At 44.4% G+C, this 26,121-nt stretch overlaps 1 protein-coding gene across 8 annotated transcripts in view; it reads left to right on the top strand.

The window, feature by feature from the left end:
- PRDM16 (PR/SET domain 16) overlaps positions 1-26,121 on the top strand; it is a 438,392-nt gene that overhangs the window by 13,340 nt on the left and 398,931 nt on the right. The window contains exons 1-2 of one of the 8 annotated variants that reach the window (XM_039509460.1): positions 15,362-15,625; positions 16,262-16,339. The exons of 5 other annotated variants lie outside the window; for them this stretch is intronic. Coding sequence is in view for 1 of the 3 variants with exons in the window: in XM_039509458.1 (XP_039365392.1) it covers positions 9,555-9,591 (37 nt within the window). In the remaining 2 variants the exon portion in view is untranslated. Of the gene's footprint in view, positions 1-9,504; positions 9,592-15,361; positions 15,626-16,261; positions 16,340-26,121 lie in introns of those variants that run through there. 2 more of the 8 variants (XM_039509458.1, XM_039509459.1) reach the window with 2 other exon arrangements.

The raw sequence follows: 26,121 nt of genomic DNA, 5'->3' as shown, positions 1-26,121 counted from the left end.
AGTCCAATGACACGGGCGTTACACGAGCTGCCCTTACCCTCGCTGGGTGAGACGGGCCACTCCTGCCTGCACATTCCAGGGCTGTAGACAGACCGGGGGGGACAGCAGCATCTCTGTCACCTTTTCAGGGGCAGGGTCGGTTTCTTTAGGTAGGAAACCAAAAGGCAGAACCTCCCGCCTCTGAACCTCCTGAGCTGGAATCACCCCGCCAGCTGCTTCCCCGCGGGGGGGGTTGCTGCTTTGGGGGGGCTGTTCTTTGCTACACCTTGTGCTAGACTGCGACATGGAGCTCGCTGCGGCTCGGCTTCCATTAGCCCGCCCTGCTGCCCCCGGAGCTCAAACGGACTTTCATCCGTGTCTGGCTTCCCCTCGGAGGGTCTCCCCGAATGATGCCACTGTTCTGGGGGCTGTTCGGTGCCCTACAGGCTAATGCAACCGCGCGCTGGGAGCCAGGCTCCGTTCCCGCTCCAGAAGGCAACTGCTCTTCCCGCAGCGAAGGCAGCCGCAGTTTCTGTAACATAATTCGGATTGATTCTTGCAATGGGCGCATGGACCCATTTTGAGTGACTTCTGTGGGGTTTTGTGTGTATGTGTTTTTTTTGGGGGGGGGGGTATTTTATTTTTTTGCAGATCCTGGCGCAAATCTGAAACTTGCAAGTTAGTTTAAATGTGGAACAGGTTTCCCGGAGCGCGGGGGTCGGGATAATCGTAGATGCAATTTTTGCAAAGTGAGATTCCAACCCGAACATTATCCCTTTGCCTTTCACTTTCCCCGGTGCTTGAGCCAGCCCTGGGGTTATCAGTATCCTCAAATAAACGGAGGGGGGGGGTGTCCCCAGAAATATGGGCTCAGCCTCTCTCCTAGTCGGAGCTACATTCCTCAGCCCACTAACTGGAAAACAACCCCCCCCCCCGCCCCCCAGCTCAGGGCGAGTCTGTGCGCCTGCATAGCCTTTCGCTTAATGTGCACTTCATTTCATTTAACTTTCTTGTGTTTCTTTTCTTGCCTCAAGACAAGCTGTTCCAGTCAGCTGCCTCGCTCCGTCCCTGCGCACTCGCGTGGGCACAAGTGCGCCCCAAAGTTCTGAAAGGATCCGTCCGGTCCGGTTCCAGGGCCTGTCATTTTCACCTCCTGATTTCCCCCCCCCCAAGGTCTTTCTCCCCCTCTGGGGGGTTGTCAGGCTGGGCCCAGCCAGCCAGGGATGACTTTTCATAGCTCCTGGCTGTGTGCAGACCCGTACTGGAATGAATGGTCAGGCTGCTCATTTCCCACCGCCATAAAAGGTCCTGAACTCAATTAATGGCTAATAATTATACAGCTAACTCCGCTGCAGCCATTATTAGCATGGGGGGGAGGGGGGAGGAACCAGGCATGTACACATGGGGGGGGGGACTCACTCCATATGCAGCAATGTTAATTGCGGTAGCCGAGTATCAATATAGGGCGAAAGAAGGTTGCCGCCTTCTGTCTTCATCCACTGGCCCCGCTTTATTTATACTGAGAAGAAAGGAAGGGGACAATTTACACACGATCCATGGCGCGGGCTCCTCATTACGTCCTCCTGGCTCTCCGACTTTGAAGCCAACGTTTTTTGATTGGGAATCGTTGTTAATCCGAATTAATTAGGAACAATAGAGCGAACTCCCCCTTCGCCCCCGCCCCTCTCCCCACACACCCTTCAGGTTCTGTGCTTCGCCTTCTCGGGGGAATTCGCTCCCTTGTTCTCCACAGGCAAACAGTGCGGGAAACTAAACGCAACGCCGGCGAGTCCTCCTCTTTTCCACGTGTCTTCAGAGAAACTGGCTCTGGGCAGCTGTGATCTGTGTTGAGGAAAAATGAGGGGAGGAGGGGGTTTGACTCTTCGGGGTAAAGATCTAAACGGACCTTCCTTTAATAATGGTTATGAACATAACACTAGCTGGGGAGGCGTCAGAGCTTTTGCAGGATAGTAAATTAAATCTGCACGCAGTTCAGTTTAAACCTCCTGTTCTCCACCCTCCCCACTTAAAGAAACTCCCCTCTTGGCTTACAACCTCCCTGGTGCCCGGTTCGCTGGCTATTAAAAATGGATCTACATTTTTGTTTCAGACGAATGGAGGCAGGATAAGGTGTCAGCTCCCTTCGAGAATTATTTTTTTGTACGGATGTAGATGTTCTGGGTCCGTCTCCGTCCTGTAACCCCTGCAAATCATCATACTTCACTGAACGTTACAGAATCCGCCTCTGAAATAGGTGGAGAGTTGAGCTAATTTTAAGCAAACGGGGACGTTGAACAGAGCGTTTGGGTATTTTAGAAATGATGTATCTCGGTAGTAGGAAAAAATGCCCCCCCCCAATGGTTTTCGTTTGCGGCATAGCGGCTAAATTATTATAATGCCCAGGCCTGTCAGAAAAGAATTGCAAATCTCCTAGCAGGGCTATGTAACAGCCTGTCCCGTTACATCGGGACACTTCGCCCTTTCCATTATAAAACGCTTTAATGGTTTATTACCTGTCAGTTGCTGCTTGGTGTCATTTACCAAGTCTCCTCCTCGCAACAAAACATTTATAACAAATGTAACAAATAATTTAGCATTTATTTTAAAATTTTCATGCAAGACGGTCGGGATTAATTAAATTTGTGCTGGCATCAGGCAAAAAAAACTAATTACACTGCCAGGATGGCGTTTTAAGACACTTGTGCATCATCCTATTATCCAAAATGTTATTTTTAAACCCTCTGATATTTGAGGTTTGAATGATCCCTTTCGCAGCCCCTCGTTTTAACGTTTGCGCTGGTACTCTACTTTGGACCAGGTAACTGTAGATTTGCACAATGGACAGCAACGAATTTGAAAGAATTCTTAAATTTATCATGCTCCTTTTTAAAAAAATACTTAATTTTTCGGGGGCCCAACGGAACCAGTATTTCCCCCCCGGAAATTAGTAAACTGCATTGAAATTAGTTTTGGATCAAAATATATTTTAACATTTAAAGAAAAACTAGCCAGGAAATACTGTGCTTTAGGAAGACACGTGCAGTAAGATATATATTTAGATTATATTAGCCTGATAGAATCAGTATTTTCCCTCCTATTTTATTTCCAATTTTCTGTAAAAATGCCTTAAGAATTCTTGTTGGGTTGGGTTTTTTTCTGTGCAGAAGACCAGCAGAATTCCCTCTCCTTCAATAAGGAATGATGTTTCTTAAGCAGCTGTTTAGGAGCGTTTGGGTAAATGATGTTTGTTTGTTTGTTTTTTCCAAAGGAAAATGAACAGATCTTTACCCAAGGAAGGAGCTATTACAGTTTATTAGGTAAAAAACATGCCTTTAAAAAAACTAGTACAAGTGTTTACCTGATTCTAAAGACCATTTCATCGGAACAGCTCCTTTGGAAGCATTTCAGCTTCTCTCCACTTTCACCCCCCCCCCGCCTTGCACACGCTTGGTTTATTAACCCCACCATTAAAAATATAAAGAGAGGGGTACAGGCTCAGGGCAAAGACTGGCAAACGTGTTTCCCAGCAGAATCCTTTGGTCAAGGGGAATAACTCCGCGTTCAGAACTGTAAATCTGGCTTTTCTCAAGGCGGGTGCTGCGGCCACATTTCAGTGTTGTTTTAGAACAGGAGCTTGTGCAAATCGGTTTGTGACCAGGAGTGAACCCTTTGAATTAAAAAATCTCTCTCTCTCTCTCTCTCTCTCTCTCTCTCACACTCACACTCACACTCACACTCACACTCACACACACACACACTTTTTTTTTCCAGGGCAGCAGTAAACATCTGTTATTAAAACAAACACAAACTTTCCCTTTGACACAATCTGACAGGCTCGACGCAGCGAAGGGAAAGAGAATAGCCCAGACAGTGACAACCAGGAGCTTTGCACCGCAGCTCCTCCTTCAGTGACCGGCCCGGTGCTGAGTTCGGGGTTCTGGCTTCCCCCCTGGCCAATTGCTGGTGACCTCCCAGCCACCCTCACTGGCTGCAAGTGTTTCCAGCCTGCCCTGAACTGCCCCCTTGTGCCTGCAGAGAAACGGGGCTTTGAAGCCGGGATGAAAGATGCTGAAATTTCTGGGCATAATCGGGGATGAAAGGGAACTTGCGTGGGTTGCAATGTGGGGGTTGTGTGTGTTGTTTCCTTCGTTTATTGATGGCAGATTAAAAAGGAAAAACCCTCTAGGTAAGCGTGTGACATTCTTAGCGGCTAATCTGCGCCTCGCTGACACTGGAGCAGAGCGGCCCCTTCATGTGCCCAGGGGAGTTTGCGTATTTTTTAAAAATAATTCTCTGTATAATCCCCCTCCAACCCTGGGCAGGAACAATCAGCATTTGTGCTAAAATCCTCGGGAAGAGAAAGCAGGTGCCGCAGCTCCTGCTCGAGCCATAACATCTCAGCCATTTTAATCTGCTTTACTACTTAAAAAGCACTTGTGCACACCAGCCTGCCAAATGTAAACCCGTGTTTTCCAAGCAGCGGAAAACAACCTGAAAGCCGCCGCTCAGGTGCTGCTGCGGACCGTCCGCTCACAGACAGGGCTGCCCTGCCAGGGTGAAGATGACCCACCTGGGCTCGCTGTTGTTTTGAACGAGGATCCTGGCACGCCAAGTTTCGCCTGGAGCGTGCAGTACTTTCAAAGCCAAGTTCACAGAAAGCCCAGGACTTTGCAATGAAAACGCCAGCCAGGCGACCCCTCCATTGGAACCACTTCGGTATCCACCTTAGAGCCCCGTTAAAATAGACCCCGCGCGCCGGTGTGTGTGTGTAGAGGGGGGATGTGCCCTGGCTGGATGAGAACCCAGAGATGAAGGTGGAAATAGGGGCAGAGGCAGATCCTATAGACTCTTAAAATGGCGATCTCACCAGGACTGGTTTGTGCATGTGCCCGGCTGACAGACGCACCTCTCCAGCCCCAGATTGTGAGCCTGGGCTCACTGCAATTTCCCGGTCACGGACCCCGTGCAGAAGGGGCTCTGCACTCTTCTTTCCTGGCCTGGGGTTTGTGTTTTAAAATGTAAAGGCCTGAGCTTTTTCATGGGGCAGCAGAACGATTAAGAGCCTGCCTCAACGTGACCTCCTCCGGGGGGTATCGCCTGAAAACAGCTGCAGGAATGCGCCCAGCATACGTCTGGGGATCCTGGCGAGCTACCGTCAAATCCCCCAGAGGTAGGCAGGGATTCCCCGTGCCTTGCTCAGCCGTATTGTCTGCGTCCTCCGAAATCATTGTCGGGGGCTCCGGGGCTAGCTGGAGGAGGTGATGTGGGGCTAAACACAGGGTTATGGGGCTCCACTCGCCAGGCCAGGCGTTCCCAAGGGACTCCCTTCCCCAGCCCAAGCAAGTAGACCCGCAAGGAATAGGGACCATCCCTCCACTTATCCCTGCAAGCGATACGTATTCAAACAGGTGCAAAAGGGGATCATACGGATTTCTTTGTAAAATCAAATACCCGGCTAGTAGGTCGCAAATCTGCTCCGGCCAGCGACGTCGGGCTTTTGACAAGGAGCCGCAGAATCGGTATTTGAGGATGGCTAGAGGTTTCATCTTGGGTGTTTGGGATTTGCTGAGCACCAGCATTTGGTCTTCGGTCCCATTTCTTCCCCCTGGGAGGTCAAGTCTGAAATATAGCAAAACACCCTTTGCGCTGTGCGGGCGTATAAACCAGGGATGTGTGGGGCTGGGGGAAAGGTATGTAATAGCATACAACACCAGGATGTTAGCCGGCTGTCTTCTCTGCGCATCGAATCGAACCACATTAATTAGAACTTAGCAGGAGCGCAGTGTAAACGGAGCTCACTCCTCGATTTGTTTGGATTTTTTAAAGAACAAGACAATCAAAATATGTGTTTGATCTAAAACAAATTTTGTAAAAGGGGACCCGGGGAAAAACAGCGGGGATTCTGGTTCAATTATAGGTACTCCCCTCTGTCCGAATCAAGAAAGCACACTTCCAATAATTTCAAAAGTAAAAGTGTGTGTGTGTGTGTGTGTGTGTGAGAGAGAGAAATAAATACAGTTTGAGATTGGTTCTTGGCTTTTTAGTTCCCTCCCCCCCGAATAATCGAGGGTAAATCCGATGTCAGTTTTGTACCTGTTTTTTGCAAGGGGGGTGGCGGGGAGAGGGAGGGAAAACTGCCCCCCCCACATGGTATATTTCCTTCTTTGTAAATTATTGTAGGTCGGATGGGAGGGGGAGGAGGAAGGGATGGGGAACCGAAGAGAAATCCGTTCGCTCTTTGTTGCAACATTTAAATTGTGCACATATTAACAACGCAGATGTAGTAAATACAAGACGGGAAAATCATTTCAAAGTAAAACTAAGGGCTGCTCCCAATCTCTCTGTCTCGCCTTAGTTGAGAGCTCGTTTGCTTTTTGCATTTCATGTCCTCTGTTTAATTTGTAATGAATAAATACAATTTTTCCTTTAAAAAAAAATAGATCAGAGAGTCCATCTTGTCACCGACACTGTCTAGGAATCTGTAACGAGAAAGTCCTGGAACACAACTGGTTCCTGGGCTAGTCGGACGCAGCATTTAGTGCAACGCTGCTGCTGCATTATTTCTGGAAGGAAATATACACATGTATGTAATCAGGATGCTGGATATCTGGCAATCGAAAGAGGCTTATGATTACGAAGAGTTGTATAAGAGAGATGTCTCTGCACAGCCAGGGAACAGTACTTTCAATTATACCTTTGTGTAATCCGTATTAATAGCCGTTTTTCACACGTTCGCCTGCTGTACAGGGGAAAAGGGGCAGCTGTGCCGGGGTGTGTGTGTGTTGTGGGTATATAAAAATCCCCGAGATTCCGCCATGCTCTTCACGGGTGAAGGTGATTTCTGACCACCTGGTATAGTTCAAGCTCTTCATACGCACCTGAGTGCACCTTCACTCAGCCAAAGAGCTGGATTCTAGCACTAGAGTTAAACAGATGATCTAGCAGAAGCACTGTCTGCAGTTCATTGCTTCCTAGATATAACGCGATGGAGTTCTAATATACGTGTATGTCTTGCGCGAGAAATGCTATTCTTGCTAATAGTTAATGCAAGATACACCCTTGTACATTCGGACTCCAGCAAAGAATTATTTGCATGCAGAATTCTTTTTGTAAAAAAGCAAACTCGTGTGCAATTAGCAATAGCATGCTTTTAGATACTTAACTTCAAACCAATCTGCTGTTTGTACTCGAACCCTGACTCATATTAATATAGTCTTCTAGCCCCGTTGTCATTTGTTAAATCGATTTTTTAAAATACCATTTGGGGAAAAAAAACGAGGTTTTGTCTTCATGTCTGTTCTGCAAAAACCGTGAATGGACAATAATGTCGAAAAGAAAAGAACTAAGAACATTTAGTTTAACCCAAACCTGGGTCTTCCATTACCACCTCATTTTAGGGGTGTGGAAGATACCTACGGTCTTTGTAGGAAATATTTCAACTGATTTGAAACGTCAGCTCTGCTGTTTCAACATTTTAAGCTACAAACAATTTGAGTTTCCAACCTGCGGGTCCGCACAATGAAGTGAAACGACTCTCTGAATATTAATACCTTGTCAAGAAAGAAATCTGCAATCCGCATTTCAGCACTTTTCGCGACACGTGGTTGGAAGTTTCACTATCTGTATATTTAAAAATTGGGCTCCTTCCCCTCCCCACCTATTACTAAATAAGTAGCATCTAAAAGGGCCCTGCTTCCATCTGCAATTAAAGAGCGCAGTGAGGAAGGGAAACCCAGTAATTAGCAAAAATAATCCCCCCCCCCTCCACCTGCAGTGCAAAAGTTCAGCTGGCAGAATGGCTTCCAGGAGAGAGCCCAGCCACCCATCTAACTTTCCCTTTGTTTTTGGAATGCCCTGGAGTGAGAGGCCTCTGCTCGCCGAGCCCCCAATATGTTTCTGCACCTTCGCTGCAAATCGGATCGGAGTACTTTCCCCAGCCCGCTTCTGTTACTGAATGTTTATGAAGTCGCTCTCCCTCCATATTAATCTCATTAAATCCTACCTTTCAACCTTCTTCCGTGACCATCTGACCTGGCCACTTGAATTAAAATAGTGCTTTCTCCGCAGTCAAAGACAGCACATCAATCACCCAGCTATTTACACTTCGCTCCTTTCTTCAAAGAGGGTCTGTCTGATCTGTCTGTGCCTCCACTTCCGGGGATCACGGACAACTCCAATGTCTAGCAGTATTTTTAATATTCCCAAGGAGGCGATCGCTATTATTATCTGGCATCCAGAAAATGATTCTGCTTTGGTACCTAAAATGCAAAAGCATGAGACTCATCTTTGCTCTCTCCAAACCAGGGTCTTTACTACTCCTCAGAGCCCCTTCAGTGGGTAGGGGATGAGTAAGGCAGAGCATCTCTCCCATCCAGGAAGGGACAGCCTCAGAACTGGATGGCCCAGTCCAGATAGGAGGTCGAGTTAGATTTGGGGTGGGAGGGAGAAACGTAAAGAAATGATATGGGATCCTTCTGAAATCCAAACTCAGGTACCTGCCAGAGCTTAGAATCAAAGGCACAAATGAAGACTGGACCATATGTTTCTCTTTAACCCAGCATCCTAATTCTCAGTCTCTTTTTAAAACACCGGCGAGCTATTTTTTTAACCTTTTAACATATTATTTTGTCTTAATTGTCGGGGGGAAAAATGCAGAAACACACACGCCAAATCGTAGACTAAGTGTGACTGCATCTTGTGCTACCTGCAGCCGCTCTTGGCTAATAACCCAAACAGAATTCCAGCTCCCCTACTAGCAAGATCAAGGTTACATATATATTTAGCATTATTGGCCATATGCAAATGTGCACAGCATAATAAAGAGAGGACCCTGACAGCAAAAGTGCCACACACACCCCAAGCCTAAAAAAGTGTAAAACCGGTGTTTGAATATTTGAATTAAAAATTAATACACAAAATGTTCAGCAGACATTCTCGTTACGGCATTCAAAGAAAGGAATATCCGTGTGAAAACCATTGCATGATCGCATGGAGCAAATCGCAGATAATGTTTTTAAATAGCCACGCAAACCTCCGAATTCAAAGCATAACCCCCCCCCAAAAAACCTGTCTGTCAAAGGAAAAGTTACAGTAAATTAAAAAAAGTGAATTAAAAAAACCCCAAACAAGCCTGTTTAAAATATTCGCAATTACAGAACGACACCTCCGTGCTACAACATTGCTATTAAATAATAGTAATAATTAATAATAAATAATCACCTCTTTATAGGATGGTACCTTGATCCTTAAATATTGTCCAGTGTGTAAGGTCAGTGTGCGAAAGGGTTAGGCTGAGAGTGGGTTGATTTTTCTTAAAGGGGCAGATCAGGGAACGGTTGTGATGGTGCTGGGGGGGGGGGGGAGATAAGTGATCTGAAGAAGAGGATAGGACCAAAAAAAAACCCCTGATGGTGATGAATACATTGGAAAGTTTTTTTGGCCCTGGCGAGGGTGTCAGATTGAATGCTCTGTGCGCATGTGCGAAGGTGTCCAAACTGACAATGCTCGGGAGATGAAGATAGTGTGTAGCTGCTTCTGGGCTCAAGGAGGAGGAGAAGAATCCACAAGCCGACAAGATGAGATCCAAGGCGAGGGCGAGAAAACTACCCAAAAGTAGGTCCTTTCTTTCCCTTCTTCCGCTTCCAGGGTCCCCTCCCGGGTCCCGCCGGATCTGTGCCGCCGGAGGGCTGGGCGGTGGGTGCCGCTGCGGGGAGGGAGCCCCCTTTTCGTGCCCGTTCTCATTCCTGGAGCGGAATAGATGCGAGAGCCCTGCTGTCCACCCCTTTTTTGTGTGCGAGCGGCTCAGCGCGGAGGCGCACTGGGCTCAGCAGAGCGGCGGTGGCAGTTTCTTGCGGGCTGGGGGTCTCTCGTGCACCCCACAAGCGCCTTGGTGGGGTTCACCCCGGAGGAGCTGGAGGAGAGCGGAGACGGCCAATAAAGGGGGGGAGAGAAGCGAAAGTTAGCTGCAAAGTTGACGAAAGGGGATAGCAACTTTTTTTTTTTTTTGAGTCGTTCCAAGTCTTGTGAAATAATATTCCTGGCTTTTGAAATAGTGGGCGCTAGAGATCTGCGTTTGGCACTAGCCTTCAGGATCCAGAGAGACTTAACGTTTGAGAGAGAGAGAGTGAGTGAGAGAGAGCAACCCCACTAGTCTAAGGGACAATTATTGAGGAGAGAGAGAGAGAGAAGGGAAGAGAATTTGTATCAAAATGGATCCTTTCTCACTAGGGTTTGGATTCGCAGATTCCTACGCTGAAACTGAAAGATTTAGACTCTTTCAGCTGGAGGGGAGGGGAGGGTTAAGAAGGTATGGGGGGCACGACAAGGGGGTGTCTTTCTAGAGGTTGTGATTTTGGAATGTCAACTTCTAAGTTTTGCGGCAGATTTTTCCTCAGCGCCTGGACTGGTTCTTCCTTCCTTTCTTTCTTTCTTTTTTTTTTAAAGCTGAATTTTCACACGAGGAGTTGGGTTGCTGTAGGAAAAAGGGTGGTTTTATTCCTACCCCCACCGCTTCCACCTCCTTTGTAGAGCCCAGCTTGAAATACCTGCTGTGTTTCCTAGCTGGGTCGATATTAAGGTTTTGATGCACTAGGGAATTTAGGTGCCTATTGAATCTGTCAAAAGCTGCGCTTTTTTTTATTTTGTGTATATTTTTTTTTTTTAGTTTCTGTTTCATTCTGGCTTTGTGCAAAATATCTGGAGACTTGTAAGTTCCAACTCATTCTCTGTACTACTTACATTCGTATTTGGATACGTTTACAATAGTGATGTCTAGTTTGTTTAAACGGGGGGCACTTTCACACTGAGTCTTTCAGGACTTATTAATACTTGGACGTTACAAGAATATGTGGGATCCGAGAGCTGCCCCCTTGCATGTAAATACATTTTTAACATAGGTCATGGCAGTGCCGAGGTGAGAGCTGTGCCAGGTAAGGAGAGTGAAGTTTGTATCTCAATGCTGGGGAAGAGGAATTAGATTCTTAAATGACCATGCGATAGGAAAGGGAAGAAAACTAACTTGTATTTTAGATTTATTTTATTTTGTAGTTTAAACTTTTAATTTTCCAAAGGGGCAGGTAGGTGAAAGAGACACACAAACCCCTTACTATTTCCAGGGTTTATTTTGTAATTCAGGTGTATTATTATGTAGCATCTTTACTTTTTTTTTCACGGCCAGGGGATATTTTTTTCCATGGTTTACCGAATCCAAGTCCTACCTCCACCCAGACAGTGGCCTTTCCCCTTCTTTCGGTTGGAATTGCTCTTCCAAAATTTCAACACTACTGTCCGAAATAAGAGTACGACTCTCCATAGGGGCTTAATAATAAAGCAAATTGCATTTGTCCCGTAGTTTGCTTCCCTTTGAATCATTGCGAAGTGGAGTGAGAGTTTTTACCGCAGTCGCTGAAAACTGACACTTCTAAACACTTTTATTTTTAAAAGGACAAACTCTCACCCGCAGCGCCAGCGCAAGGCCCGGTAACTTACCTCTGAGGTTGTCGTTTTTCAGTATGCTCCATTAGGACACCCAACCGGCCCACCTAGCTGTGTGCATATGTGTAATACACACACACACCTTTCTCGCACTTAGAAATGTGGCTATGTACACACAAAGGCGTGTGTCTTGCAATGTACATGGGCAACTTTGAGTGCATTATTAGGGAAGTTGTCTTGCAATTAATACTGTGATTTTCCACATATGGATTACAGCCCCGCATTAAAAAAATACCCCCTAAAATACCGAAGCTTATTTCTTGCCTTTTATTTAAGGAGCTGGACATTTTTGAACGGGCTTTCTTTTTGTCCTTGACGAAGAAGCGAGGCTGAGGAGAACGGAGTCGTTTTTATTTTGTAGTTTAGCAGCTCTCACGGGAGTGTGTGTGATGCAGATGTGAACATCTCGCATCTAATTCTACACACCCAGTTATACAGAATGCCCCCACCTTGGTTTGACTAGAATTGTGTGTCTGCAGCAGCTATCCTGCTGCTCCCACCCTCGAGGCGCCCATGGTGGGAGTTCGGGAAGGGAGTTTCTGCCGCTGAAGCGGTAATGGGTTTTCAGAGCCGGGCTGTCTGAAGCGCTCGCTGGGACTTCTCTGCCTGGAGCAAGACACTTCGCTTCTGCACTAGGAGCTGCTGCTCAAACACGGCTCTTTTGCACGAGCACTAATGCGAACTGGAAGTGTCTATTCGGAAGGCCGAGCTCTGATTAAAATCAGGTGTTTCACACAATACACGGCCCGGCGGTTTATGGGGTTTCAACCGAGGATTTTAGGGATCACAGTTCAAAACAGTAGCCCAAAGCTACGGTTTCCATCTCCCAGGAGGATTTATTTGCAAAACAGATTATGCACCTACAGGACATTGTGTATCGAATACAGTCGGCTATTGATGTTCCCACATGTCACACAAAGCTCCAGCACACACCTTCCCCAGCACACCTCTGGATCCGCACTCGTTAAGCCTCGATCCGATTAATGTGTGTTTGTAGTTATTAATACGCCCATATATCCTGTGGTAAAGCGATACACAAATCTTCTGCGGACTTGGTATGCAGGCTAGTGGTGTACAGTATATTAAACACAATCGGTTGTAGAATTTCATTTCATTGGACAATATTTTAAGCAGATGTGAAGCTCTCCTGGGAGTTTGACTCTATTACCTGATTTCGAAAGGGGCTGGGGGAGTGGGGGCAGGTTAGAGAGAAACTCTTTGTAATTTTACTCTGGCTCACAAGGCGAAAGGCAAATCTAAAAAGCTAAAGCAGTCCTTAGCTAGAGATGCAAATTGTTTGGGATCACTTCAGACTATAATTTATCTATCGGGACAGGAGCCTGTCGGCTGTAATAGCTGTAAATCAAAAGATTAGGCTTTATAATAAGGTGAGTAAGGGCCAAACTGCGGAATTCTACAGCCAGAGAAATGAAACATACTGACTTACGGTATAATATTAATCTTTGCGTATTATAATATATAAATATATATATTATATGTGTGTGTGTGTGTGTGTACACACAGTGTCTGCGTATATGCACAGACACAAGTGCATATGCTAAGCGCCTTCAGAATCAGCCGCTTGCAATGCTTTCTGTGTTTTGCAAAGTATTTTCAATTAATGTTGCTTGATTAGGGTTTTTAATTAAGATATCTTCTCTTCTAAAGCCCTCTGGTACTCCGCGATCTGTTAACCCTGAAGGAAATTTCAGCTAGATCATCGGGTATAAAAAAAAACAGTGTCGAATGTGCCTCGTTTTTCCAATATGTGCGGGCGCGCTCGTGTGTGTGTATATATATTAGTGTATCTATCTCTGCGTGTGTGCATCATATTTTAATAGACGTAATAATTTAAAAAGAAAACCAACAGTCAACAATAAGGGAGACCCTTTCCCTAGGACTGAGAATCTCTCTTCCATAAATGAAAATGTGATGGGACGGGACATCAGCTATTCAGATGTTAACACATTTAAATCCGATTGTAACGCACCCGATTTCGACTCGCTCCATTTCGAGATCATTAGATTACTTTTGGAGGGTTCCCACTGGTTTGATTTTTTTTTAAAGGCCCTATTCTAAATAAACATCCATGTTGGAAAACGATGGCCAACCCTTTTGCGTTCACATTTGCTTTTCATTATTAGGAACATGACAAAGTTAAAGTCTGAGGTTTGAGTTTTAGGCGAGGATGTAATAGTCTTCAGAGCTGAGCTGTGCTGAAGTATTTCTTAAAGAGAACTGGTTGTGAGTCCAAACTCCCCCTTGCTAGTTCCAGTCAAAGGTTTTATAGTGTTTCTTATTACGTATTATGGGGCTTCAAACCTCGCTCTTTAAGAGGACAGATTTGGCTTTTCCTTTTATTATTTTTAATTGACTATAAAAATGCACCAATGATGCTATTACCATGGGACAGAGAGAAAGAAATGAACTAAAATGCTGAAAAAACCAAGCAACTCCAAGTATCCTAGTCACTGCTTTTTAACCGAAGGTTCTAATATCGCAGCGACAAAACAAAACAAAACCCCAAAGCGATGGTGGTTGATCTTCATGTCTTAAAAGTGACCTGAAGCCTGCAACCTCCCTGGCCCGGTCTGGGCAGATCAGATTCCCAGGCCTAGCAACGCAAAAACCCTACTGTTGCAAGAGACGGTGCTGCTGTTTCTCCTCCTTGGGTCCCAGCCCGGCTTGCCTGCGCTATCTGACAGAGGGGTTTTGTGGAGGCAGTTTTAGGAAAAATGTTTGCGGTGCATGGCTTTGGTTAAGAAGTCTGGGCCTCCCTCCCTCTTGGTTTGGGTCTGGCTCTTTGTGCGTGCCCCCTCCGAGTCCCTGCCTTACACTAATCTCACTCTTCAATCTCGGAGCACTTTCAGTGCTCGCTTCCCAACCAGCTGCCATAGCAATGGGGTCAGGGAGCAGGCAGCCGGGGGGACAGTGGAGGGTAGACGTGGGTGGACTTTATTCAGCAGAAGCGCCTAGGTGTGAGGGACGTGCCTGGAGGTGCGCGCGCGTGTACAAATGCACGCGTGTGCACATTATCCCCACGCGTGTTGTACTTCTCTGGAGAGCTAGAGCCCGCCTCCAGCGCTTCTGATGGGGCACAGGGGAGGCGAGAGGCCAACTCTCCTCGTGCTGTCTCTCTCTCTCTTAGGGCACTGCTTGCTTTTGAAATAAAACCCTTATGTTGTTGGAGTAATGAAGGCCGATCTGAACAGGGCATACCCAGGGAGGCTGTTTTGATATATATTTATATATTCATCCCCCACTCGCCAGCTTTCTCCTATATGTAAATACAGCGATTTCCAGTTCAATAGGTGGCCATCTCACTTCTCTCCCGTCACCCTCCCAAGTACCCTAGCGAACCCGCGTCCCAGGCTGGGAGCTGCACAGAAAAATGCATCTTTATTTCCTCTTCCTGCAAAGCCTCTCTCCTCCCCCCGCCGCCCAGTGTTTCAAAGCAAACCAGGAGCGTGTCTCTGCCGCGTGGACGTGGGGCGGCGTGTCCGCGTGGGGAGAAAGTCGGGGATTAAAAACACGTTCACACGGGGTGGGGGGCAGAGGAAGCATGTGGCAAAGGATGTCACACGGGCTGTTGGGCTCAGGCCTGTCGCAGATGTGAACAGTTCCGGACAAGATGCCAACACTATTCAATTAAACAATTTGTTGTCACCTCGATTAGGGGCTTGCACGTGAGGCGGCGCGGCCAGCTGCGGGGAAGCCGGGTTTCCAGCGCCCGGGTCCCCTGGAGACTGGCGCGCGGGAGGATCCACAAGTGGGGCCCGGCCCGAGGGGAACCCCCCCCCCCGGCCCCGCGAGCGCCGCGCCCACGGGGCAGCTGGCAGCTCGCGCCATCATTGCTGGTGGGTTTTGGGGAGGGGGAATGTAAACCCGACAGGAAGGAAAGCAAACCGGAGCGAGCCCGGAGTCCCCCCCCGCCCCCAAGCTAGAAAGTGTCTCTCCTCGTTTTCTTAGCTCACTCCGGGCATGGTCGTTGCATAAAGGGCTTCTTGTGTCCCCACTTTGCTGAGGCTCTTTGGCATGTAAATACAAACAGGTGTAGCCACTCCGGAGGAAGAAAACGCCGGGTAGGCGAAACACCTTTCTCCCTGCTGCCGGAAGCGTGCAGCGTGACCTGCATCCCTCCCCCAGCTCCCAGGTATGGAAAGCAGCTGCCTCCCCACGGCTCCTGGGCACCCAGGGCACGGCACGGCCAGTCCCGGGCTGGCTCTGGCCGGCTTCTGCAAACGCCTCGTCCGTTGCTCTGCCCCAGGAAGGCTCCCTCCCAAGCCCCCGGTGCAGATCCAGCGCTGGAGAGGGGCGAAAAGCGAGCCCAGTTCTTTGCTCTCAGTGACAGCTCAGAGCAGTCCTGGTAATTAATAGAGCCACCCAGCTCTCTCCGCCTGGCTTGGTCCAGCTGGGAAGGAACCCGATGCTGTGTTTGTGCAGGGTGCTAAATGACAGGGGTGGGGGGTTAAAATGTGCCACTGGGCGGTGGAACTAAACCCACTCGTGGTTTTTTTTGTTTGGTCCCCAGCAGTCGGGGAAACCTCGCCAATAGTTTCTCTGTGCTGTTCCTCCGCTGGCTGCTGCTCCCCAGTTTTATTCAATTAGGCAATTAGGAGCCCTTGGGGGGTTCTGCTCTGGTAATTAAGGTGATGGATAATTAGCGTTTCAACAAAAATTACCCAGGATTTAAAATCTTTTTGATGAATTTAGGTGGTTGGGGTTTTTAAAATCCCAAGCAGCGTTAAATAAAATTGATCAGGATTTTTGTTTTAATCCCGTTTGCTAGATACCTGTGGAAGCTGCAAAGGGAACAAATACACCCAACTGGCCTTCTCTCTGCGGGCCCAGAAAGAAACTTTGCCAAGTAACTAAAGCCTCGATTATTTGACCTGGGAGTTTTTTTTATGTTGCTGAACTTGTCCATAGACTAACAAGATTTAAGGTGGCAAAGTATTTTTCTGGAGCTGAAAAAGACATTGCAGATAAAGATTTAATGTAGCTGTATAACAACATACCTGGAGCATGGAGCTCAGTAAACCATTCTATGTAGTTTGTGTGTAGAACATGTATTATGCACACATCCCTACAATCTGTATACATTATCGGGTTTGTGTGACTATATGGGTATAATGCAAATATATGAAACACACACACACACACATTATGTCCTTATCACTACATAGGTATGTACATTAACACCTGTGTGTGTATGGGGGGGTAAAAACAGAACACGTGATATAACATGTCTTATGCTTATATCTATATAGGCAATGTTAGTGTACACAGATGTGTACATCATGTATACATGTGTATTACTGTACACATGTGCTATGCACACATCATTACCTATGTGTATCCTACCTGCAAAAACATGACCACTCTGTTTTTAAAATCTACACCTTTTTTAAAAACAAAACAAAACAAAAAAACTTCCCTGTGTTTAGGTTTTGTGTTGAACCTGTAGTGTAAAACTCCAAGCAAACCTACAAAGGGAAAGTGGGGCCATTTAATAGGCTATAAAAAGAACCAAGAAATAATACAATTGCAACTAGAGGTTTCTGTGGACAAACGTCCGATGGAACAGCCTCCGTTAGGATGCAGGGATGAACAAAAAGTCCCTCATTTTTTCCTCTTATGTGTTTTCATCCCCCGAGCAAGAATAATGATGATAAAAAATATAATGGAAAAAAAATTCTTGAAAACAAATAAGTTTTCAAAGCATTAAACTGGAGCAAACCAGGCATACCTGAAATACGTCAACTCTCCAGTCACTCCTGGGCAAAATGCAGGGCAGAAGCTAGGCTTTCACAGCACAGAAGCAGTGTAATTCATAGCTGTCGCTCACTGTAATAATATCCCAGCTCTTTAGCCGGACGTAACCATTCCGTGACTGGTGATAAAGGAATGCTCTAGCTTGCCTGCTGCATAGAGGTTACACCTGCCTGCATGGGCTGCACTGCTGGCTGCATAAATAGGCTCAATTGTTAAGTGAAATACCTTAAGCATATGACAAGGGAATCTTCTGTTTGAGAGGGAAATATCCCTCTATGACATGGCTCTGTAATGTTTGCAAAGCACTCTGAGATCCTCAGAAGTAAAGACCCTATTGAGCAAAAAGCATTATTATTGTTATTATGACTATTATTATTATGGCTTACATATTTTATAAAAGCCGTGTAATGCTTAATATAGTGCTTTAAATCCAAAGGCCTCAAGAAGTTTGCAAACATTAAGGAGTTTAAGCCTCAGCAGCCTGCCTATGACATGGGGATTGTAATTATTAATTTCATTTTACAGGAGGGGAAACTGAGGCAGAAAGAGGTGAAATGACTTGTCCAAGGTTTCTCTCACACAGTTGGTGGCTGAGCCAGGAAGGGAATTGAAATCTCTCCAGGCCCAGTTCTGTGCTTTAACCACAAGACTTTCCTTTTGATTATTATTCAGTGTTACTATTCTATTTTTCCAACCATGGTGAACTTCTGATAAATGAAATTCTTCTGCAGAAAAATGAAGTAACTTCACTATAAGATTCCCCTATTGTGCGTGGGCAACAACAAATGACAAAATCTAGAGGCCAGGGGAAGCCTGTGGGCTGAAGGCCTTCACTTCTGCAAAATGAAGCTGTTCCATCTTTCCATCCTTGAAATATGTATCTGCTTTCATAAAATATTTTTGTGACCAGCAAATCAGAATCCAAATGCATATTTACAACGGTCAAAACCTCTAATGAACAATAGGTTTTCTCCTTTGAATTTCCAAAATACATATTTAAATTATATAATCTATTATTGGTGAGTAACCAGCACATCAGTGTAATTTTTTTTCACCTACAGTTAAGAAGAATAAAGCCATCTGAAGGGTATGGACTAACAAAATTGTTCCTTGACTCTGGGCAATTAGCAACCCCTATACATGTCTATTCCCGTAAACATGGCAGTGCTTCACAGAATCGTTTAATCTTTAATGTGTGCTCTCCTGGAAGAATTGCATGATCAGATAGGTCTCTTCCATCTTTACCTGTGATCTCATCATCTCTTGTCTGAAACTGTTGAATTGCCATGGTGCACTTTCATGGGCTTTTTAGTTGTGTTATGGTAGTGCTGAGCAGCCAGGGTCTTGTTGGGCTAGGCAGTGTTCAAATGTATCATAGAGACAATTCCTGTTCTGAAAAGCTTTTTTGCGGCTCTTCCTTCACTGGGTGATGTGGCCCTCTTCACTGATAAAAATGACATGTGAATTTCCCCTTCAAAATGAGCATCCTTCTCCATGGCTTTGCATTTAGAGTCATGTGACCCAAAACAGGCTGATCACCATCTTTGTGATCAGGAGGAAATTTCCCACAATAAGGTGCATTATGTGGGTTTAACATTGTTGTTAATTAGGGGCAGATTTGGGTCCCTTGGCTCATGTTGATTAGTACCTTTTTCAGCAAGGAGTTCTCCTGGAGTAAAGTATGTCTCCGTTTGAGAAAGGGGATCAGAATGTCATCTGGTAAGTTTAGATACCACTTGACGTTTTCATGGTGCTGTTTAAAACATTCGTCATTGGGTAGGAAACTGGACTAGATGGAAGCCTCTGTTTGTTCGCACGGGCTACCCTTGCGGGCTGCCATGACAATGTGCCTCAATGTAGCCTCTGAGGGTGAGCTGGCCATGTAGTCTCTTTATCCGCTGAACCCGTGATCTCTCTGTTGAGCTGCTAATAAAGCCAATGGGTCGTGATGACAATTCTCTTGTGGACCTGTTATCAATTAGAAACTGGACTGAGATGGCCAAAGCACTTCTGATAACCGCTCTTCTGTGGCTTATGGGATGGTAACTTTTTGGTTTCTCTTGGCCCGGTATGTGGAAAGACTCTGCATTCCACCAGCCACCCAGTTTCTGTATTATTACAAGGAAGAAGCAGGAAGGATGAATATCGACTCTCTAAAGAGAAGTGTATATACAGCTACTATATGTAAAATGTCAGACCAAAATAAGCTGGAGGGTGATGTGTTTTCCTCCTGACTGATTTAAATATTTCAGGTGTTCTGCTTTTTAACATATTATTATGGTGGGGCGGGGGGGTTGTCTGTCAAGTTTTTCACCAAGACACAATGCCCTGGCATCAGATATTAGGGACAATTTAGCCATCATTACTAGATAACACAACTAGCCCATTTGAGGTATCTATTTGCTTAATAATTAACATTCTGTACCAAAAAAGGGAGTGCGGTGGGGAGAAGTCAGACTCCAGTGAATGCTCTGCTTATTTTATATCCACTATAACTATTTCTGTCCATGAAAATTGGCTTAATTATATCAATGGAATGTTTTTTTTTCAATTCTGCATGCAATTAGTCCATCTTGCTGGCTGCAATTTATTTTAATAAAAAAATAAACCAGTGGTGTGTTCAGTTCCTCAGCCCCTAGGGACAAATGCGATTGGTGTGTTTAATTTCATTAACTACAATGCGGCCTACTGGAAAAATGTATAAAATCAGCTTTATACAGCTTAAACACTGGCATTTGAAACAAATCATTATTGCATTAGCTGTCACACTGGTAATTCTAGAATCCAGGACAAAAATATTATAGCTGTTTTCATAACCCTTTGCAAGTATACTGTTAAAATAATTTGTAATCATTTTTTAAACCTGGCCTGGTGCTTTTAGTGAGAATATTTTATCACCCCCCAAAGAAGGCTGGCTATTCATTATCACATGCACATTTTATGAACTGATTCCTCTGTTTCCAGTTTAGAAAATCTGTTTCTCTTTCTAAAGATCCCCAAACTGAAGATGGCTTTTAGCAGGATGTAACTGCAGGATTGCAATTCCAGCTTTTGGGAGTGAGGGGATGGGGTATATTTCTCCAACAACATAAGTCAGAAGGTGAAGCAAGTTAAGCTATTGTTCCAAATGCCCCTTCCTGATGTGCTATGCAGTATGCATTGCTGCATTGAACATGGTACTGGCATGTAGTTTAATGAAATATTTTTCTTGGGAATCCATGAAGATGTTTTTTTTTGGGCCTAATCTTCCTTATCTTAACTGCTATGGTGTTCCCTGGGCTTCAGTGGAACTTCTAATGTGCGTAGGACAATCAGGATTTGGAACTTCATGTCTTGTTTGCTGAATTTTCCACACCTAATTTATCTGGTCTTGGTATTTTTCAGATACAGTTATTTAGCCACAACACTATCCTTCCCCTTATTTAATATCTGTGCATATTTTATTTGAACACAGCTTAAGCTTCCATGGTGTCGTCGTCATGTGCTTGTGAATAACACTCCGTTTTAATGCTGTGTTTAGTACGAATTTGGCATGTGCTTTTCACTGAAGTTGAACTGAAACATTTTATGATAAAAAAGGAAAGTGGGGCTAATCCATCAGCCCCGTGTATCAGCATTGATGGAGCTGATTTAAACTAGATGAGGATCTGGCCCATGAGACTGTGTATAAAATATAGAAATATTGGAGTATGGATGGTTTCAGGGAATTTTCTGTTAGCATCTGGAAATCAATATACCAATAGAGAAATGTCCTTTTTTATTTATAGAATGATCAGTCATATGATCTCAGCAGGATTTACATGGATCCCTAGTCTCTGGAGTTGCCTTAGCTTCCTTTTAAAGGCAAGAAACAAAGTAATGGTGTACAGAGGAAGTGACATCTTGGACACAATTCAGCTGTTCTCTTGGACTCGCCATTTTCTCTCCTCCTGCTGCCTTAAAATAGTTACACATCTTCTTTTCCTTATCACTTAAACTGTGTGTGTTTCTAATAGACACAAATATGTGGTGTGAAATGAACTCTAGGCTTTCATAGTGCCACCACCTCTGTGATATCTACTTGCCAAACTGTGGGATGTCAGCTGGGAGGGTGGTGCTCATTAGCATTGGAAAAGTGCTAAGGATTGCCCTCTCTTCATGCAATGGTAGTTAACGACCACTGAAATGTGGTTTGGCTAAGTGTGTTCTCACTTGAGTGAATGAGGTGGGTGGGGATGGAATGTCCCATTTCCAGCATAGGGAGTCTATCAGTCTGGTTGCATCAAATTCCAGGATGCTCAGATTTGTTGGCACATCCAGGGTCCTACTTATTGTCGTTTCCTTGCTGATTGTGCTAGGATTGGTACTTTGGTGGCATTGATACTAGGGTATTGGATTGTTGGTCTCAAGGGGAAAAGGTTTGTCTTGTTTCCTGCTTGGTATAAAATAACAAAGTTGCAAAAAGAAGCTAAAAAAATGGTCTCTAGCTGATGGCCCAGATGAGCAACTGAACCCTAAAAACGGGTGGCTTTGCATTACTGATGGGAGTTGGTGTTTAAATGTAGGTGTCTCCGTGTAGGACTGCGCCTTTATCCTCTACGAGGGCGAATGAGATCTTGAACTGCTGTAATTTGTTGGGACAAAGTGTGGGGGGGGGGAGGGAAGGAGGAAGGGGGGACGGACGGATGGACCTAGGTGGTGAGGTTCTCTGATGCAAGGTTGGGAGGACTGAGACCAGAGAAACAGCCTGTTTTATGATCAGGTTCAGTGAGGGTGGAGAGAAGATACTTTCTCCTGAATGCTGCGGAGGTCCCCATATGCGAAGTCTGTTTACTCTGGCCTTATGCAAAAGGCCGGGATTGGCCTGTCCTCACACAAGCCAGAGCTGCCCTCTGACTTCATGGATCAACTCTCTGAGTCTATGCTTTGCAAGTTAGAACATAAGTGTCTCTTTTCCCCCTCCCCAGTTATTTTTCTTGAGGGCCGGCCTTTTTGGCTGAGCAGAAGTGCGGAAACTTGGATGAAGAGTGGTTTAGGGAGTGTGGAAAACGTATCCCATTCTGCAAAGCTGGGACTTGTGGGTGTATTCTGTGCATTTTAAAAAGGAGTCCTGAAAATACCCAAAGAGTATGGTCAGTGGGTTAAGGGCACAGGAGTGAGATTTGGGAACCTGGCTTCTGTTCCTAGTTCTACTTTTGATCTGCTGTGGGACTCTGGGCAAATCGTTTAGCCTCCCTGTGCCTCTGTTTTTCCATCTGTACAAGAAGGTGACAGTGCTCACCTGTCTTTCAACCACATTGAGATCCAAGGATGAAAAGTGCTATACAAGTTTATTATTAATGATTTATCGGCCTGATATAGCTTCCATCAAAGTCAATGGAAGTCTTTCCACTGACTTCATTAGGATCAGACCCTGTGTTCTATTGTAACAATTCCAGGTTACATTTTGTTTCTTCTAAAATGTCTTCTAAGGAATGTTTTGCTTTCATGCAGTTTTTGCTCCTTGTTCTTTTTTTTTTAAACCTTTCACTATAATTTGCCATTGTTTGTGCTCCCTGAGGAGAGGGCCTGCAGGGATCACTCATGTAAATTAAAATATAAGTTTTAAGAAATTGCTGTAGTTAAGGTTCACAAATGGTTTGTCATAAAACGGCATTACAAAAAATATTTTTCTGTGTATAGATAAGCACTGGTTACATTTTATAACAGAGTCATGAAATAAAGAACATGCACAACCAGCAAATATTCATATATGTACATATTTATTTTAGAATTATCAAATAGAAATAAAATCAATTTTAAATCCCTATGTGGCATAACAACTATATTTAAACAGCAGTTAATGCCTCATGGAAAACTTTGAAAAGCCTTTTACTCAGAAACAATTCTGCTCATATATCCCATATACAGTGAATGAAAACCAGATCTTTGTTTTTTGTGGCAGTTCTTAAACTCTTGCTGTTTTTCTTCCTTGAAGAATAATTTAAATGGATTTGATTCAGATTTACACCTGCAGAATTCAGAGCAGAATTTGTCCACAGTCTATTTGTGACATCGTAGTTTAGTTTATTAATGAGATGAGATGATTTTAACACACAGGTTTGTTAGGATTAGTAGCTGAAGATGAGCTGCTAGGAAACCCATGACCTCCTTACATATGTGTCCTTAATAACAAAACTGAGGGAATGCTGCTACTTTCTCAGCAATTGCAAAACATGTGATGTTTAAGATGAATTGTCACTAAACAGAATATTTGATATGTCCATTTCAGCCCTTCAAGATTATTTCAATGCTTTCATTCAATACCCTACTTCCAAGGTTTTAGATCATTGTAAAAAAAATTCCTCTGAAATGAAACGTGTGTGTGTGTGACCAGAAAATATAATTCTGGATTCTGTGCCCCCACCAATCCACATATCAATGTCTATGCAGAATGAAGGATATATATGGTACCCTTCAACCTACAAAAGTAAAAGGTGTGGGGTGAAGGGGATTGTTTCCACTTCAGTGCATATGTTTCTTTTTTTCCCCTGGAAAGAGTGTGTGTGTTGAAATTTTTGTAGCTCTTTAGCCCCTAATGCTGAGCTAAATCTCTTTTGTATTTGAATTAAGTGTCGAGTGGTTCAGTGCAAGTGTTCTAACAAATATCCCCAGCCCATGTTCAGAAACTTTCTCATATTTTCATAAGCACATCTGCAGTCACATGATCTAGCAGCCAATATGATACATAAATATTAATTTACATAATAGCTCTTTCTAGTCCAGTGGTTCAGGAAAAGGAGCATGCATGTTTTTAAAATACTTATAAATCCACATTTACCCAATGGTCTTTAACTGCCTCTTTAGAGGCACTGGCGTTTATCAGGTCCATGAAATTTATTGTTTCAGAAATAATCGAAATTCCCAATGACTTATTTTGTATTTCTTTTCAAGTGGCTTGTATGTGGAGTCTGTCACCGTAGTGTTTGGGTGCCTCCAAACATTAGTGAATTTCACTTCTCCACACCTCTGTGATGTAGGGAAATAGCATTATACCCAGTTTACAGATGGGGAAACTGAGCTACAGATAGATTAATAACTTGCCCAAAGTCAGCAAAAGTTAGGCACCGATGGGAATGGAACACAGATCTCTTTGAGAAGCCAAAGCCAGGAGAGAACCCTCCATATCAGCTTCTCTTTAGGAGCTGTTGCTGTGTCTGGGGTGAGTGCACATCACCTACAGAGGATTACTTTATACAGTGGATCTTCTCTCTAGCCTGAGCTTCATTTATAACTCGCACTGCAACTGACACACTCCATTTGATCTGAACCCTGTTGAATAAAAGTCTTTCCATTGACTTCACTGGATTTTGGAGCAGGCCCTGAAGGCATTGACCAGTTCTGTTTCACTGTAAAGAATTTAGCTTGTTTCTGAGTCCACCGTAAGCAGGTTCCTCTGTATGTAATGCTAGTTAAATGTTACCTAGCATGGGTTTGTATGTAATATATCTGTTTTCATGGAAGAAGATGTCTTTGTCTCCTTTTCTAAAGTGCCTTTGTAAAGTGACATAGCTTTTAAAATATTCATAAACAAACATGATTGTATCTGTAATTTTAATAGCGCTATTAATGTGTCCAAATCTTCTCAAAACAAACACAATGGAGTAATATGTTTTGTCACCATTTCAGATTCCCAGCACAGACAAAATGAACAAAACTTGCTTATTCTACTCAACACATTTCATTAACTGGAGACAAATAAAGAGCTACCAGGATCTTTCAGCTTTCGGGGTTATATCTAGCTCTTTTGATCTCTCAGACACTATCAGTTTATAGAGCTGTATGGGGGTGTTTTGCCATGTGAATGAGGATAGGTTCTCAATCCCCCTTTTCTTTCGTTCACTCCCATTAGTGAAATTTAAATCTGTACAAGTCCGAAGTGAGAAGAATCCAAGAATGAGCGCGCACACTCGTGTGTACAAACGTATGTATAAAAGATTAAACACGGGAAAAGAAAGTGCAGCCATTTAGATCAGCCTTGTGCCTCAGTGTTCACATTTTCAAAAAAATAGGCTTTCTTGAAAAATTACAGAATTATCCTTGCAGTGTCAGGTTCCAAGATAATGATGTGTCTGTGTGTGAAAATATTAAATTGCAATAACATGCAGAGTGAGTGCCTTTCTGAATGGAGTATTCAGTTCACAGCTTGGACTAAACATAAAGCTAGTGAGTGACAGAATACAAATGGTGTCATAAAACATCAGGGGAATTTGCAGCCAGTCTCCATCTTTTTTGATCTATATTCTATCTATCCTGCTCGGTCTCTCGATCCATCTTTTGTTAATGAAACAGTTAAACATATTTAATTATTCATCACTATTTAGTGTCAAGAGTTATAAAAAAAAATTACATTTTGTCCCTCTTAAAAGAATGAGAAGATCTCAAAATTATATCTATTAAAATCTGGGATATTTCCTGTCCAGAGATAATGCTTTAAAATGCCTTCTTTGCACACCATTGTTTTAACACTGTACTTGCTCGATGAAACTGTCTCCTTGATAACTTCCCTGATATCATGATTTATTTGCAAACACTTTGCTCATGTCTTACATTGCTAGCTTTTCCCACTGAGAGAAAATAGGAACAATGCAGGAAAAATAGGTGTCCTCTAGGCACCAGCAAACCAAGCACGTGCTTGGGGAGGCACAATTTCAGGGGCAGCATTCTGGCCACCTTTTTTCATTTTATTTTTTTATTGTGGCGGCAAAAAACCTAGAGCCGGCCCTGTGTCCAGTTCAGGCACACAGGAGTAATTGCACATAGTGGGACAGATCTCAGCTGGTGAAAATTGGCCCAACTCTGAGATGAGCCAGCTGAAGGTCTGGCTGAGTAACACAGATTACAAGGAACGCTTTA

Source organism: Mauremys reevesii, linkage group 21, assembly GCF_016161935.1.
Source record: "Mauremys reevesii isolate NIE-2019 linkage group 21, ASM1616193v1, whole genome shotgun sequence".
Taxonomy (NCBI): domain Eukaryota; kingdom Metazoa; phylum Chordata; order Testudines; family Geoemydidae; genus Mauremys; species Mauremys reevesii.
This window is presented reverse-complemented; position numbering and strand designations above follow the sequence as displayed.